This window comes from Polypterus senegalus, chromosome 6 (assembly GCF_016835505.1).
Source record: "Polypterus senegalus isolate Bchr_013 chromosome 6, ASM1683550v1, whole genome shotgun sequence".
Classification (NCBI taxonomy): domain Eukaryota; kingdom Metazoa; phylum Chordata; class Cladistia; order Polypteriformes; family Polypteridae; genus Polypterus; species Polypterus senegalus.
The window spans coordinates 124732848-124746705 of NC_053159.1; the positions used below are offsets into that span (position 1 = coordinate 124732848).

General features: G+C 36.7%; 1 protein-coding gene across 5 annotated transcripts in view; it reads left to right on the plus strand.

Annotated features, from left to right (window-relative positions):
- The window catches only part of specc1 (sperm antigen with calponin homology and coiled-coil domains 1), a 299764-nt gene that overhangs the window by 135730 nt on the left and 150176 nt on the right, over positions 1 to 13858 (plus strand). For all 5 annotated transcript variants that reach the window (XM_039757048.1, XM_039757051.1, XM_039757049.1 and 2 more), the window contains 4 exons: positions 3767 to 5289; positions 9994 to 10201; positions 10636 to 10709; positions 12291 to 12466. In XM_039757048.1, coding sequence (XP_039612982.1) covers positions 3767 to 5289; positions 9994 to 10201; positions 10636 to 10709; positions 12291 to 12466 — 1981 coding nt within the window. The remainder of the gene's footprint in view (positions 1 to 3766; positions 5290 to 9993; positions 10202 to 10635; positions 10710 to 12290; positions 12467 to 13858) is intronic.

Here is a 13858-nt window from a genome sequence, read left to right on the forward strand (position 1 = left end):
TGCAAAGTGTGAATCTCCCTCAAAACAAATGATTCCAGCAGAACTAGAAAAGGTGGCCACGCTGTTTATTTTATTAGCTAATCTTTAACTTTTTTATGGTTAACCACATTCTTCCTGGTACTCCATTCAGGAACCATTACTTTAGTGCTTATAAAGAATCTAAATATTAGGAAAGAGAGTTTTAAAAGCCAGTGCACACATTCTGGTACAATTCCTTTGCTATTTTGGACATGTTCTTACTAAATATAACCAGAGAAACAATTTTTATTTTAAATATTCAGCCTCATTTTGTTTTCTGAAGCTGATAATCTAGTATAGTAGTGAGTAGCTGATACCTTTCTCAAGAGCAATGGGCTTAAGACAAGAGTCTGCCCTCGATGGGATGAAAGTCCATCACTGGCCACATTGACATATTCACTAAGCCAGTTTAGAGTTGGAAAACAAAGTAACTGCATATCTTTGGTCTGCGGAGGGAAACCAGAGGCTATAGAAGAATCTCTAACCAACTTTTGGAGAAAACTCAAAGTTCACAAAGAATGCAGCCTAGCAGGAAATTAAAAGGGTTCAAGTGCTGTGAGTCAGAAATGCTACCAACTGCTGTTAAATGAAAAATAAATCTATTTTGTAGCTTTTTCTTATTCTGCGTTTCTTTTGTTCAAAGTTGCAAGTACCGTATGTTCCTAATTAGAGGTTTCCTTTAGGAAATAGTAAAGGACAGATCTTCAAAATACGTGAGAGTCAAGGTGCTAAAGAATGTAGTAAGGCTTGTGGTTAGAACTATCCTACTGACAGTCACACAGTTTCTACCAGTATAACTGGGAAACTGTGTTGTCCTAAAATGATTGATGTGCGTAGGTTGAGCTCAGTGGTGGTGGGGAGAGAAGCTGCTAGTGCCTGTGGACTGCAGTTTAATTGTCTTTAAAAACACAGGGCGGCCTTTGTTTATTATTGCCTGCTCTTTGTAAAGGGTGCTGTTTTGTGGCTCTTCATTGTAATTATGGCAATACGCCTTTGTATTTGTTGTGTTGATGTAAAGAATATACTGGTCATGGGACAATGTTAATGTGGGACATTTTGAAAAAGTACTGAGTAGAGAATTTCAGAAGCCTTTCTACTCCCAAGCTCAACAAGCGGTCACGTTGGCATAACAGGTATATGACATTCTTCCCTTTTTCTGTAGGCAAATCTATTATTATGTATCATTAAATTATAGTTTATTGTCACATTTACAGTGTGAAAACAATATTTACAATATGAAAACAAAAAATGAATATCTCAAAGTGAACCCTTAACAGTGATAATTTCCTTGCCTTTTCAAGTATGCTCATTCTTAGAAATGTAACTTTTAATGTTTTAACTTGTCAGTAGTATCTGTACAAATAATCCACTGTAAATACATAAATAATAATTTTACATATTATCAACTTGCACTTATGTACTAATATAAGATAATGGTTATAGTTTAGTGTGTATATGCAATGCAACTTATTTTTGTACAGCGCTCTTCACTGAGTGCAAGCACAGAGTGCCGTAAACAATTTTCAGTTAAAATACAAGTATAGATTATACTAATTACTAAATTTAGAATTAGTACACATATAAATGGAGATTTGTTAAAACAGACAAAGAACAAGGTAGAAACTGATTTAAACATTTTTCAATTGTTGGCAACCATTACTAATTCAATTAATTGTTGAATTTTGGCCAGTTGACAAAGGTGGAGATTAAAATCAAAGTCAAAAATAAAGTCACAGTGCTCAAGATTGCCACCAACTGGCCAACTACGCACTCCTGGGTTTTTTGACAGAAGAGTCTGTAGTGGCTGTCTAATCTGAGGAGAGAATCTTTCCATCTGATAATTTCAACACTCCATCTGAGATGACTTTTCTATATGCATAAGAGCAGTACAGCAGTGGCACCAAGTGCCACATCCAGATACAGAGACGAGAAACACAATAGAGGGTTAGTAACGGTTTATAAATATTGTGATACTTATATTTCTGTACATATGACTATTAAACAGAAATGCAATATGCACAGCTAATCATCAGCTCATCAAGGTGGACTAAATAAGTGACTCTTCAGCAGGGATTTAAAAGATGAAACTGAAAGGGCATCTCTTATATTAATTAGCAGGCAGATCATTCCACGGGTTTGGGGTCCTGTAACTAAAAGCTTGACCTCCCCTTCCTTGGGATCTTAAGTAGGCCAGCATCGTGAGACCACAGTCTGCGCTCTGGCCTGTAAGTAATGATAAGCTCAATTCAGTAAGCAGGGCCTTGGCTATTCAAGGCTTTATAAGTTAAAAGGAGGATTTTGAAATCAGCCCATAGTTTAACTGGGAGCCAGTGTAAGGACTTGGGAACTGGAGTTTTGTGTTTGTATTTTCTGGTTTGTGTAATAATTCTTGCTGCAGCATTTTGAATCAACTGAAAGCTGCATAAAGAATAATGAATAATGCATTGCAGCAGTCTGTCCTACTAGAATTAAATGCATGAATTAATTTCTCAGTAGCTTGCATATTTAGAAAACGTCTCAATCTTTTAACATTTTTAAAATGGAAAAACACGTTCTGGATAGTTTTGGATTGTGTCTTTTAAATGACATGCTTGTGTCAAAAATAACACCTAAATTATGTGCTGATTTGGTTAAACTAATGGTGATTCCAAGTGAGTTACAGAGTAGCAAAATGTTGTGGCAGTCAGCATTATTCCCTCCAACAACTAGTATTTCTGTTTTTTCTGTATTCAGTGACAAATACTTTTCATTCATCCACTCTTTAACTCACTGACAATTAATCAAGGATAGCATCATAGAAACATCATTTAGCCTAAAAGAAAGGTATAACTGGGTGTCATCTGCATATTAGTGAAAATGAATGTTATGTTTCTAATGATAGTTCCCAATGGAGTTACTGTATATACTTTCCTTCCATTTGTATCCATGCAGTAATGATGTGTAAGCCCCATTGTAAATTGTTTGCACTATTATGCAACAAAGTTATTACACCTTTTTTTTAAAATTAATTTTCTTAAAATGGTCTGTTTTTTCACTTAAATATTGCTGATTGCAGAGGTCATGAAAGTCTGTCATGATTTGTGTTTCTAATGGGTACGTGCAAACACCAGAAGATTACTGTGAGAAACAATGATGACTGGGAGAGGTTTGCAAGGACAAAATGAAGAAAAAGACAGCAGAGTTCAAAACCAGGAAAACAAGTAGAACCTTGTGAATTACAAGGGCAGTAAAAGAGGAACAATTGTAGCAAAATCAGAAACATAAAATGCCACTTGAATTAGTCATCCAATGTTGGCTTGTTGGGCAGCTAGAGCCTATCCTATGGCACAAGTCAGAAACAGCACCTTCACTGGGTACCAGTCCATCACAGACACACTAGGGCCAGTATCGCAACTCCGATTCACCTAACCTTAACTAATCTTTTTATAATTGTTAAAAGTACTCATTTTGGATATCAGACCTACAAATAATTGTTAAGTATTTGCATGCTTTTCTTAGCAGTCATTTCTTTCAAGTATTAAAGTACAAAATAGTTTTCTTTAACATTTATTAATGAATGCATAAAATAAGGCAACAGAAGTCCAGCCTTTGAACTGTACTGTACATGCATCTATTTGGAAATACTTTTTTTTTTTTCAGAAAATGTTGTATTCACCATATAAATAATTACTGGATAGGAGAGCTCGGAAGAATGTAAAAAATGCAACATTTATTCATTTACACAACATACATAACTTTCTTTTTTCAGGGGTTCAGCCATCAAAGAGATCTGGCATCCCCGCCCCAAGGGAGCTGCCCTCTCCGATCTCCCGAGACAGACTGTCATTGCGAGACCAGTTCAGAACAACCAGCAATAGGAAAATGCTGACTAATGCCAGTGCATCAAGTATTTCAACACTTGCAAAGCAAAGTCGCATATCCATTAAATCCAAAGCAGAAAACGAGTCAAATGACAAAGCACTCCTGGAGTGTCAAGTGAAGGAGCTTCTGGCTGAAGCTAAAGCCAAGGAGTTTGAAATTAGTAGGTTGCGCAGTGAACTGAAAAGATGTAAAGAACAAGGCCTGGCAGAAACATCCTCTCCAGAAGCTGAAACTTTGTTAACAGAACCAGCTGAGCCTCAGGCCCTTGTGAAAATGCTGCGTGAGAAAAATAGAACTTTCCAGCGTGAGTTGGCTGGACTTAGAGAGGAAAATCAAGGTTTGAAGGAAAAGCTGATCAAGTATGAGCAGTCTACTGTGTCAAGCAGCAACGGGACCAACAGCAGCCTTAGTGCTTGTGCTAGCAGCCCTACCAAACAACCAATAAATGGGGTCATATTCCACAATATAAAATCACCTTTGAAGAAATCTGCATCCAACAGCAGCGATCTAGCAAAAAGTTCTCCTTCTCCAGATTCCTCTGAGTTTGAAAACATACTGGACATCTCCTCCAGAACGGAGTCTGACAGTAGCAGTGCCAATAAACCCAAAAACTATACAAATCAGCAACCACTACAAAACACCAGAGAGCTATCAGTGGAAAGCCTTACAGAACAGATCCAGAAAATGGAGGAGAGTCATCACAGTACGGCTGAGGAACTGCAAGCAACACTACAAGAACTGTCCGATCAGCAGCAGGTAATTCAGGAGCTGACCGCTGAAAATGAGAGATTGGCAGAGGAAAAGTCCCTGTTACAAAGCTCATTGCACCAGCAGAGGGAACGAATGGAACTCATGATGAAAAAAAATGAGGCTTTGAAGTCACAATTGCAGGAAAAATGCAAGTCTGAGGAGGCAGAGGACAAGACAGGAAGGATTAATGAATTGGAACAGCGATATGCAGAGCAGGTGGAACGTTCCAGGTTTGAACGAGAGAAGCTGGTTGACATTCAGCAACAGCTCACCAGCAGTTTGAGATCTTTGGAGAAGGAGCATCTGGAAACCCAAGGATTAATCAAAAACCTGAGAGACGAGAATGAATGCCTACAGAGGCAACTCCAAGCTGAAAAGGAGGCTAGGATTGGAATAACTAGAACGCTCGACGGCTATAAATCAACAACAGAAGCCTTAAAGTTAGAAAATGGAAGGTTTCAGGTGCAGCTGGATATTGAGAAGCAAAAAGTAACTGAGTTGAAGGCAATGCACAGTGCAAGTGACAACTCTGAATTAGACAACCTTCTGAAGGTAGCACATTGTGAGAAGGAGAAGCTTGATGTTGTTTGTACAGAGCTGAGATCGGAGCTCCTAACAGTCCAGAATAGTGTCACTCAGCTGCAGGAAATGCTGGCCAAGGTACGTGTCTGTTTGAATGTTGTTGAAATACTCATTTCTGAGTTAAACTATTGTTTAAATAATCATATGCAGAGCTTAAAAATACATTTTAATGAAAACCTTGCTAAAAGATCAAAATAGTGAAAAGTTTATTAAAAATTATAGACATGTAGCCAAATGTTTTTAAATTCAAATTTAAATGTACTGGACATCCTATGGAGTTGGTACTAATTATGGACCTGAGAGGGTAAAAAAGATGGCCTATATTCCCTGTTCACTAGTGGCTTAGGACTCTTGTTACGCAGTCTGGGGGCAAGAAGGATTAATGTAGAAAGTTTTTGTGGCCGAGACCTAGAACATCATAGGAGGAGGAGGAGGAGGTTGAGAGCAGAATAAATATCTGATGAGTTGCATGCCTGAGGAGGTGTTATTAAATGTACGTAAAAACAGCCTAGTCAGATATGATGCATAATACCTGATTGCCCTTATTGTTGTCTCAGTGCACATTATTATTAGTGAAAGACATTTCATAATCACTGACAGAATGTCTTAACTTGCTTGAATGAAGTTATTCAAAATCTTCCTAAACTTATTGATAGTGGGTCATAGAGAGGGTGTGAATTAAAACTACTGCTAAAATAATCTTACAATTCACATAATTGCAGCACAGAAAGTAAAGACAAATAATGCAGTTTGTTTTCATATTATGAGGAACTGCTTTAGTTTATTGTTATACTAGCGTAAATTAGTGAATTCAGCATCACAATACCTGTGATAGTTTTGCCCAGCAACATTAAAAAGGATAAAAGGTAATTCAGAAAAAACAATTGAAAAATGCAGCACAAGAGTATTTGGTACTTGGTAGTGCCAGTTAAGAACCTATTCAAAACAGAAAATAAAATTACAAAATAAGTTGCTGAAAAAAAGCAAATGAAAAGCAAAAACTACCAGTGCCACCTTACATGTGTTTGATTGACACAATGTGCGTATGGCTTGTTATAGTGTGAAAACTGTGGCATTACATTGCGCAGGATGAAGGTCTATTTTCTGTAATCTGTTGCTTATGCAGGCGGCACGATGGTGCAGTGGTAGCGCTGCTGCCTTGCAGTTAGGAGACCCGGGTTCACTTCCCAGGTCCTCCCTGCGTGGAGTTTGCATGTTCTCCCTGTGTCTTTTTTTCAAGTTTTCAGATAATAAGATTTTCTAATGACATAGTATTTTGAACTCGGATTGAAGGTATGTAGTCAAATTAAGAGCTGAAATTACACCTTTTAGCTTTTTAGTATAAAGAAGAGCTCATTACATTTACTTATTTTCTTTTGCTGCAAATTTCCAGCTTCAGTGTGTCTCATAGCATTTCAATGCAACATGCTCTGTTTGTTATTTCACCTCTCTCCTGATAATATTGAAGTATTAGTTGCTCTAAGTCTCAGTACTGTAAATATAACTTCACACTGTTTCTTTACATTTACTGTATTTAACAAGACAGCCATATAACCTTATTGCTATTGAAAGTTATGTCAGTAAGGAAAAAAAAAATATTTTTAGTATATTAAAACTTTTTTTATGACTCTGCTTGACTTCACACTACAAAAATGAATAGTTAGGACATTACTGATATGTTCTGATTGATATTCTGTAAGAATATACTCATACATAATATTTAAGTTACAGTGACATTTAATTGCAGTTAACCTCTGTTTTCCTGATTTAACTATCCCTTTTATGTGGAATAAAAACTATTCTTGGCTTAAGTATTTAATGGTACAGCATTGCTACTTTAGTATTCCTTCTACAAATCTGTCATATATGACTTGTGTTACGGATTTTAAGAATAATCTAAATGGTTCTAAAAAGTTTAGAACATTCTAAGTAGGCTCATGTGCATATTTACAGATAATATTTATTTTTCCAGCTTTTTTATTTAACTGAATCATTAACTGAAGTAACTGTCAGATTTATGTATAATGTACAAAACCTTCACTTTAACACTTTATTTGACAATTTCACTAAATATGTGCATTTTGAACCCAGAGTTAGGCTGGCCAAAAATAAATCATAAGAGTCCTTTGTAAAATCATTTTAATATAGTGTCATAAAACAGCAGTATTTCATATAGCAACATTTATGGGGAACATCTATTCAGTAAATTTTAGATTATGAATACAAATCTATATTATTATATAATCTTCCATTTGTTGTGTAATTTCACTTGTAATTACTTTGGAGAATTGTTTTACATAGATTGCCATTTTACAATACCACACATCACAATATTTGGTTACTTCTTAATAAACTTCATTGTGAATTATTTCACTTAGTAAATATCAGTTCATTAGCTTACAGTGCATTTGTATGACAGAAACTTTTAAAACCTCTTTGAAAGCTAGTGAATATGTGTTGTTTTAAAATACCACGTTTCCCCGATCTAGTGAATTATTTTCTCAACATCACCATCTTTTGGTTCAAAAATGTAATTGCATTATTTTCTTACGTTTGTGCATGGATCTAATTTTAATCATGCAGGTGTTTAGACAAGGATGGCTCCACTAAACAATTTTCTATTTTCATTTGATTTTTTGAGTATAAACCATTCATCAATTAGTTTGCGTTCTTCTTTTAATATGTGTGTAGCATTATAGCACATTTTAGGACTTTGAATGTCCCATTTCACTTACTACAAAGACATTTATTAAGTGGTCCCAAAGAAAAATGTATCATAAGAAAACCACTTGCATGACTGCTGTGTCTGTTGTCTGAGTCCTGACTAGGTGAAATAAATTAAACAAGCTATTATCCTGCCAATTCCATCCATCAAGCTCTTTCCATCTCTGCTGGTCCTCCCAAAATTGGGTTACCATCTAAAGGTACCAACCTAGGGGCCAAATATTACCTCAAGCAATATAATTCTTATCCTTTTTACAGTGGTCAATGAAGGCATATTTTCACAGCTCATTAACTTTACTAATAAAATATTTGGGGCCTGAAAAATATAAATCATGCCTAAAGATAAAGACCTGGTGCCCAAATTTGGTTTTGTGATAATGAAATATTATTAAGTAAAGTAGTGCATGTTGTTGGTCTTCATTCTTCTAATTTGTATTATGGCGTGAAGGCTTCATTCATCCGTTACTGGTTGGCAGACTCACACAGAGCTGGGCAGCAAATGAAAAGGCTTAATGAATTCTCTGAAAGGAATATATATGGTGTGCTCCTTCTTAAAACTATGTCCCTGGAAATGCTAATACAACAAAGAACACAGTCATCTTTGAAAATGCAGCATTTACAACACATCCTTTGCACCAGTGGCAGCCTTTTCTTTGCTGAACTTGGAGGCATTCATCCAGCAGCTTTTCTTCTGCTATCTGTGCCAGCACTGTGGTGAATCTTGAGCCCTCGAGAGAATGGGGTGACTGCCTTTTTCCTGTAGCCTAATGTTAAATGCTCAGATGATCACAGCTTGAAAAAGTAAAACAAACTTCCTTGTCTTTGCATCAAAAGCTGGGTGCTCCAAGGCCTAGTTTCTTTGAACATGCACATCTCCTGGTTTGTTTATTTGCTCTTCAAATCAAAACTGTACCTTTTCCCCAGACAACTTATTTTCCCGGCAATGAAGATGGAAATTTTGATCTCCTTTTTCCTCTGGTTGGAGCTTTCTTTCTGTTTTGTCTCCAGACTCCTCCTTCATGCTGATTGTGCCATGATTTTGGGTACTGGTGATTGGTTGTATTAATGCAGTCTCCACTGACTGTACCAAATACAGAATAGTGTTTTCAAAATTGCATGTTTATGCTATTTGCCTTTAATACATTTTTAATGTGTATTTCAGAAGATATGCTGCTTCTTATGAGATATTTTAATAATAATAATAATGATATGATGTTTAATGAGGGCGGCACAGGGTGACACAGTGGTGGTGCTGCTGACTTAGGAGACCCGGGTCCTCCCTGCGTGGAGTTTGCATGTTTTCCCAGTGTCTGCATGGGTTTCCTCCCACAGTCCAAAGACATGCAGGTTAGGTGCATTGGCGATTCTAAATTGTGCTTGGTGTGTGGGTGTGGGTGTGCCCTGTGGTGGGCTGGTGCCCTGCCCAGGGATTTGTTCCTGCCCTGTGCTGGCTGGGATTGGCTCCAGCAGACCCCCCATGACCCTGTGTTAGGATATAGTGGGTCGGATAATGGATGGATGGATGTTTAATGAAACACAATAGAATAGTTAATATATAATAATTAAAATTTTAGCTCACTTTGTACATAAGCATGACAATTACATCTTGCCTGAAGAAGGGGCCTGAGTTGCCTCGAAAGCTTGAATATTATAATCTTTTTAGTTAGCCAATAAAATGTGTCATTTTGTTTGACTTTGCTCAACAAATATTGACAAAGATTTGCTCAATAGGGAAACTATTAAGTTTAAAGTTACAGGAGAAGCTTAATATTTATTTGAAACAGTCTATTAAACATGGGGTAGGTGCAGAAAACAGTACCACTATTTCACACAAATAGGTCATTAATATTCCATTTTATTTTGTTTAGGTTATTTGCCAGCGACATTAACATGTTGGAAACTGTTTGATCAGTGATTTGCCATGTACAATATTTCTTGAACTGAAAGGGCCTAAAAGAGGGAGCTTCACACTGTCCCTAGTCCCCTAGAGCACTGGCGTATTTCTTACAGTAATGTCTTTCAAGATCTCTCAGCATGCTATTTTCTTACCAACTGCAGGTGGAAGCAGAGCGCCAGCAACTCAAAAAGCAGTGTGAATTACAGCAGTTGGAACTAAACACCGCTGCAGAGCGATTAAAGGAACAGGCTTCTAAGAAAGAGGCAGAAATGAAAGACTTAAAGGAAACCATCTTTGAGCTGGAAGATCAGGTGGAGCAGCACCAAGCATTGAAACTGCACAGTGACCAGACCATAACTGACTTGGAAAGTATGCCAGAATCAACTGTTTTGCAGGGTTTTCTTTTAAATTAAAATTGACATACTTTAAAATTATGCATGCCCTGTATATTCCAATTTTAGATAATACTGACATTGTCTAATTTACAAAAATACATTGTAAGAAAACAGGTCTTTAAATAGTTTAGTTTCTTGTCTGTTTTGGTATCATAGGATTTTGGCTGAGAGATATTGGGTCATTACTTGAAAATGGAAGAGCTCCCTTCTGTTGATTATTGGGTGCATCATTTAGAATCAAAACCAGCTATCTTGTTTTACTTATCTTGTTTTTAAATATGTTCTAAACGACTTCCTAATAAATAGTGCACTATAGTCATAATGTTGTTGTCATATAAGTATTCTTCATGAATTAATCTAAAATACAGTTAGTTATTGAATATAATATATATTTGTACTGCTGCCTAGATCGTATATTAAAGCTGGAGGAGCAGAAGATGGAACTAGAAAAACAGCAGAAGACACTTAACAAGCAGATGAAGGTACAGAAAAGCCCCTGTCATTATGAAGGCATAACATATCTTTTAGATTATCAGAAAGAGAAATACATTTAGAACATTTAATGCTGCTTCTTTAAAAGATAAATAGATGAAGAACAGTCAGCCATAGGGTGCAGAAGATCTGAGTTGGCCCCAATGAGTATGTTGCACTTTGAATGTGAGTGGGCATCGGGCTTCTATAAGGCAAAACATACCATAATGATACACAAGCACATACACTTACACCCTTTTCCTCATAAGTGTTGATGTGAGCTCTTTTGTTCTTTCCGTTTCTGCTGTGTGGGCTGAACACACATGTGGCTTTAAATTATGCTTTATAAAATCCCAAGGATGTTTATTAGTTCTCTAATTTTCTTCCAGATTCAAAAAATGACATACAGCATTGTGATTGGTCTGTATAATAAAAATATCTGAGATGACTGGAAGGCAAATGTTGTATATACATTATACAGAGTCTCTCAGATGTTTCCTTACTATGAGGGTCTGTCTAATCTGTCAGTTTATTCAACTATAGAAGGCATATGAAACCAAAAAAAAAACTAGCAGCCAACTCTCCTTCAGGTAGCTAGTGAACCCTTTTCATTTGCTACAGTTGGACACATTTGAGCCTGACAGAAGACTTTGTCTTGAACGCTCGATTTTGAACATATTAAAAAAATGCACATTTTTTATGATCTCTAATAACAAGATATACAATTCATATATAATCTTTTTCCTAAATGAAGCTTCATCTCAGTTTAAATGCATATTTGCTCTTAAAAGTAGGCAGTTATCACCTGGGTAGATTTCTACTTCTTTCACCTAGTCCAGCTACCATAGAGTACATTGTAAATTGCCTATCTGAGGTTTATTGTTGTCTCTGGCATTTACCTGTATTTTCTCAGGCTTATTTGATTCTCTTTGACTGTTACCTTCTATAACTTTTTTAAATGTGAGTATCAGAGTATGTATGTGAAGTTTTTAATCAGGTTAACTGGAGCCTCATTGCTTGTGTTCCTATTTTTGGCTAGTTAGAAAATAAATAAAATGCACTGATCAAAACAAGGAGGCACCCTGCCTAATTTGCTGTATTAAAGTATAGAATTCTCTCTTGATACTAGTCCTAGAATTAAAGTTTTACTTTTTTTTGAACAAACAAAAAGGTGTTTTGATTGCCCTTATTCGTAGAACACAGACCTGTAATGGTTCCACTTTCTCAAAGCAAGCTTTTCCTGTGACACCACTGAAACCTCTGGTGTGATCTTACAGATGAGGCATCTGGAACTGCATCTTAGGACCTTTTTATTCTGGTGTGGTACTCTCTTCTTCGTGCAGAATAGTGATAGAATGTCTTGTCATTTCATTGTTGTTGTCATTGTCATTTGATTTTGATCTTTTGCATTACAGTAGTCCTTGATCAGAGGCTTTTTCCGTCCCGTTGTTACTTCTTTTCAACCATCTAGAAATATTCTGTGTTTAAGTGCAAGCTTCTGGCTTTAGATCCCTCATTGTGTGCTGGTCTCTAGATTCTAGCAATTGTCATTTTCAGTGTCACTAGCATCATTGATGCCATTTTTTTGGTAGGATGATACAGAGGAATGGAAGCGGTTCCAAGCAGATCTGCAGACAGCCGTTGTGGTGGCAAATGACATAAAGATTGAAGCTCAGCAAGAAGTACGAGCACTCCGGCGAAGACTACAAGAGGAGGAGGAACGGAGCACCAGGCTCACACAACAACTAGAAGAGTTCCAGGGTATCAGGTCAGTCTGTCACTCAAGTGTCACCCGTTGCAGCTGTCTGCTTCTGCTAGTCTGCCAGTCTGTTGCTAGCCTGAAATGTAAACTTTGAATCCTTTCTGTTTTGCTCTGTCTGTTAAGTTGTAACATATTTGTGCATAGTGACTCTTGTTATAAATGTTGTGACTACAAATTTAAAATGTGGCTCCACCCCATTCCCCATTTCTGAAATTTGTGCTCAGGATACCAGATAATAGTGGATCAAGTTCAACATTGCACAAAGATTAATATTTATGAACCTAGAATAAAAGCAGCCAAGTAACTTCTCTTAACTGGGTTACTTTCTTATAGAAGATTAAAAAGTTAACATTATGCTGAAAAAGAAACAGGTGCTAAATGATCATTTCAAATTGTGTTTGATGTGACGTTTATATGACTTTGATACATTAATGAGATGACATTGCACTTACTGTTTACTAAAAGCAGCTGTTGAATCCCTTCCAGTTAAACCAGATGGATCAATGTGGGCTTTAAAGTAAACAGTGACTTGTGGGTTATCCTATTATGATCATAAGAACCCCCAGATGAGCCTTGTCCTCCTTTTTATGACTTCTGATGACATGTTACTAAATACATAATGCCATAAAAAAATGTTTGTCCCCTTCCTGATTATCTTTATTGTTTTCAAGTCTTTAGTCAAAAATATTAAATACCTGAGTGAACAAATTAAATCAAACCAGTTAAAATGATAATTAAAGTTAATTAATTGAATGCGGCCTGGTTTGATTAAAGCCAGTCATACTCAAATAGACCTTACTTATTTTGAAAATTGCACTGCAAAGAGTTGTCAGTCTGGAAAGGCTACAAAGCTATTTGTAAAGTCCCAGGACTCAATCAAACCTCAGCCTCAACCACAGTGACAGACATATTTCTCTAAATGGACAACAAATGGAACAATAATGAATCTTTTTGGGAGTACTCAGCCTACCACTATTATTCTAAGAGTGCAGTGTTAAATCATCCAGGAACTTGCAAAGGATCCTTAAAAAGTCCAAGAAACACTGGTAAATAAAAGGAAGATTAATGCTTTTTTGCTCATTTAATGCTTATTTCTTAGGACGCACATGGGTGATCACCAAGCTGTTTAGGAGAATGTTCTGTAGACCGTTAAGAAAAAAAGAGGATCTTTTTGTACTGGCCTTGTCAAAGCCTGTGCCTAAACTCAACAAAGATGCTGGATGACATAGTTCCCGTTATGTCTGAGGTAAATGAAACACAGGATACCACAATAAGAACATCATACCTGCAATCAAACATGGTAGTGATTGTGCTATGAGGGAGGGATAATTTACTGACTCAGCACTTGGACAGCTTGCCATAGTTGGAGGAGCCATGAATTATGCTCTGTGTCAGGAC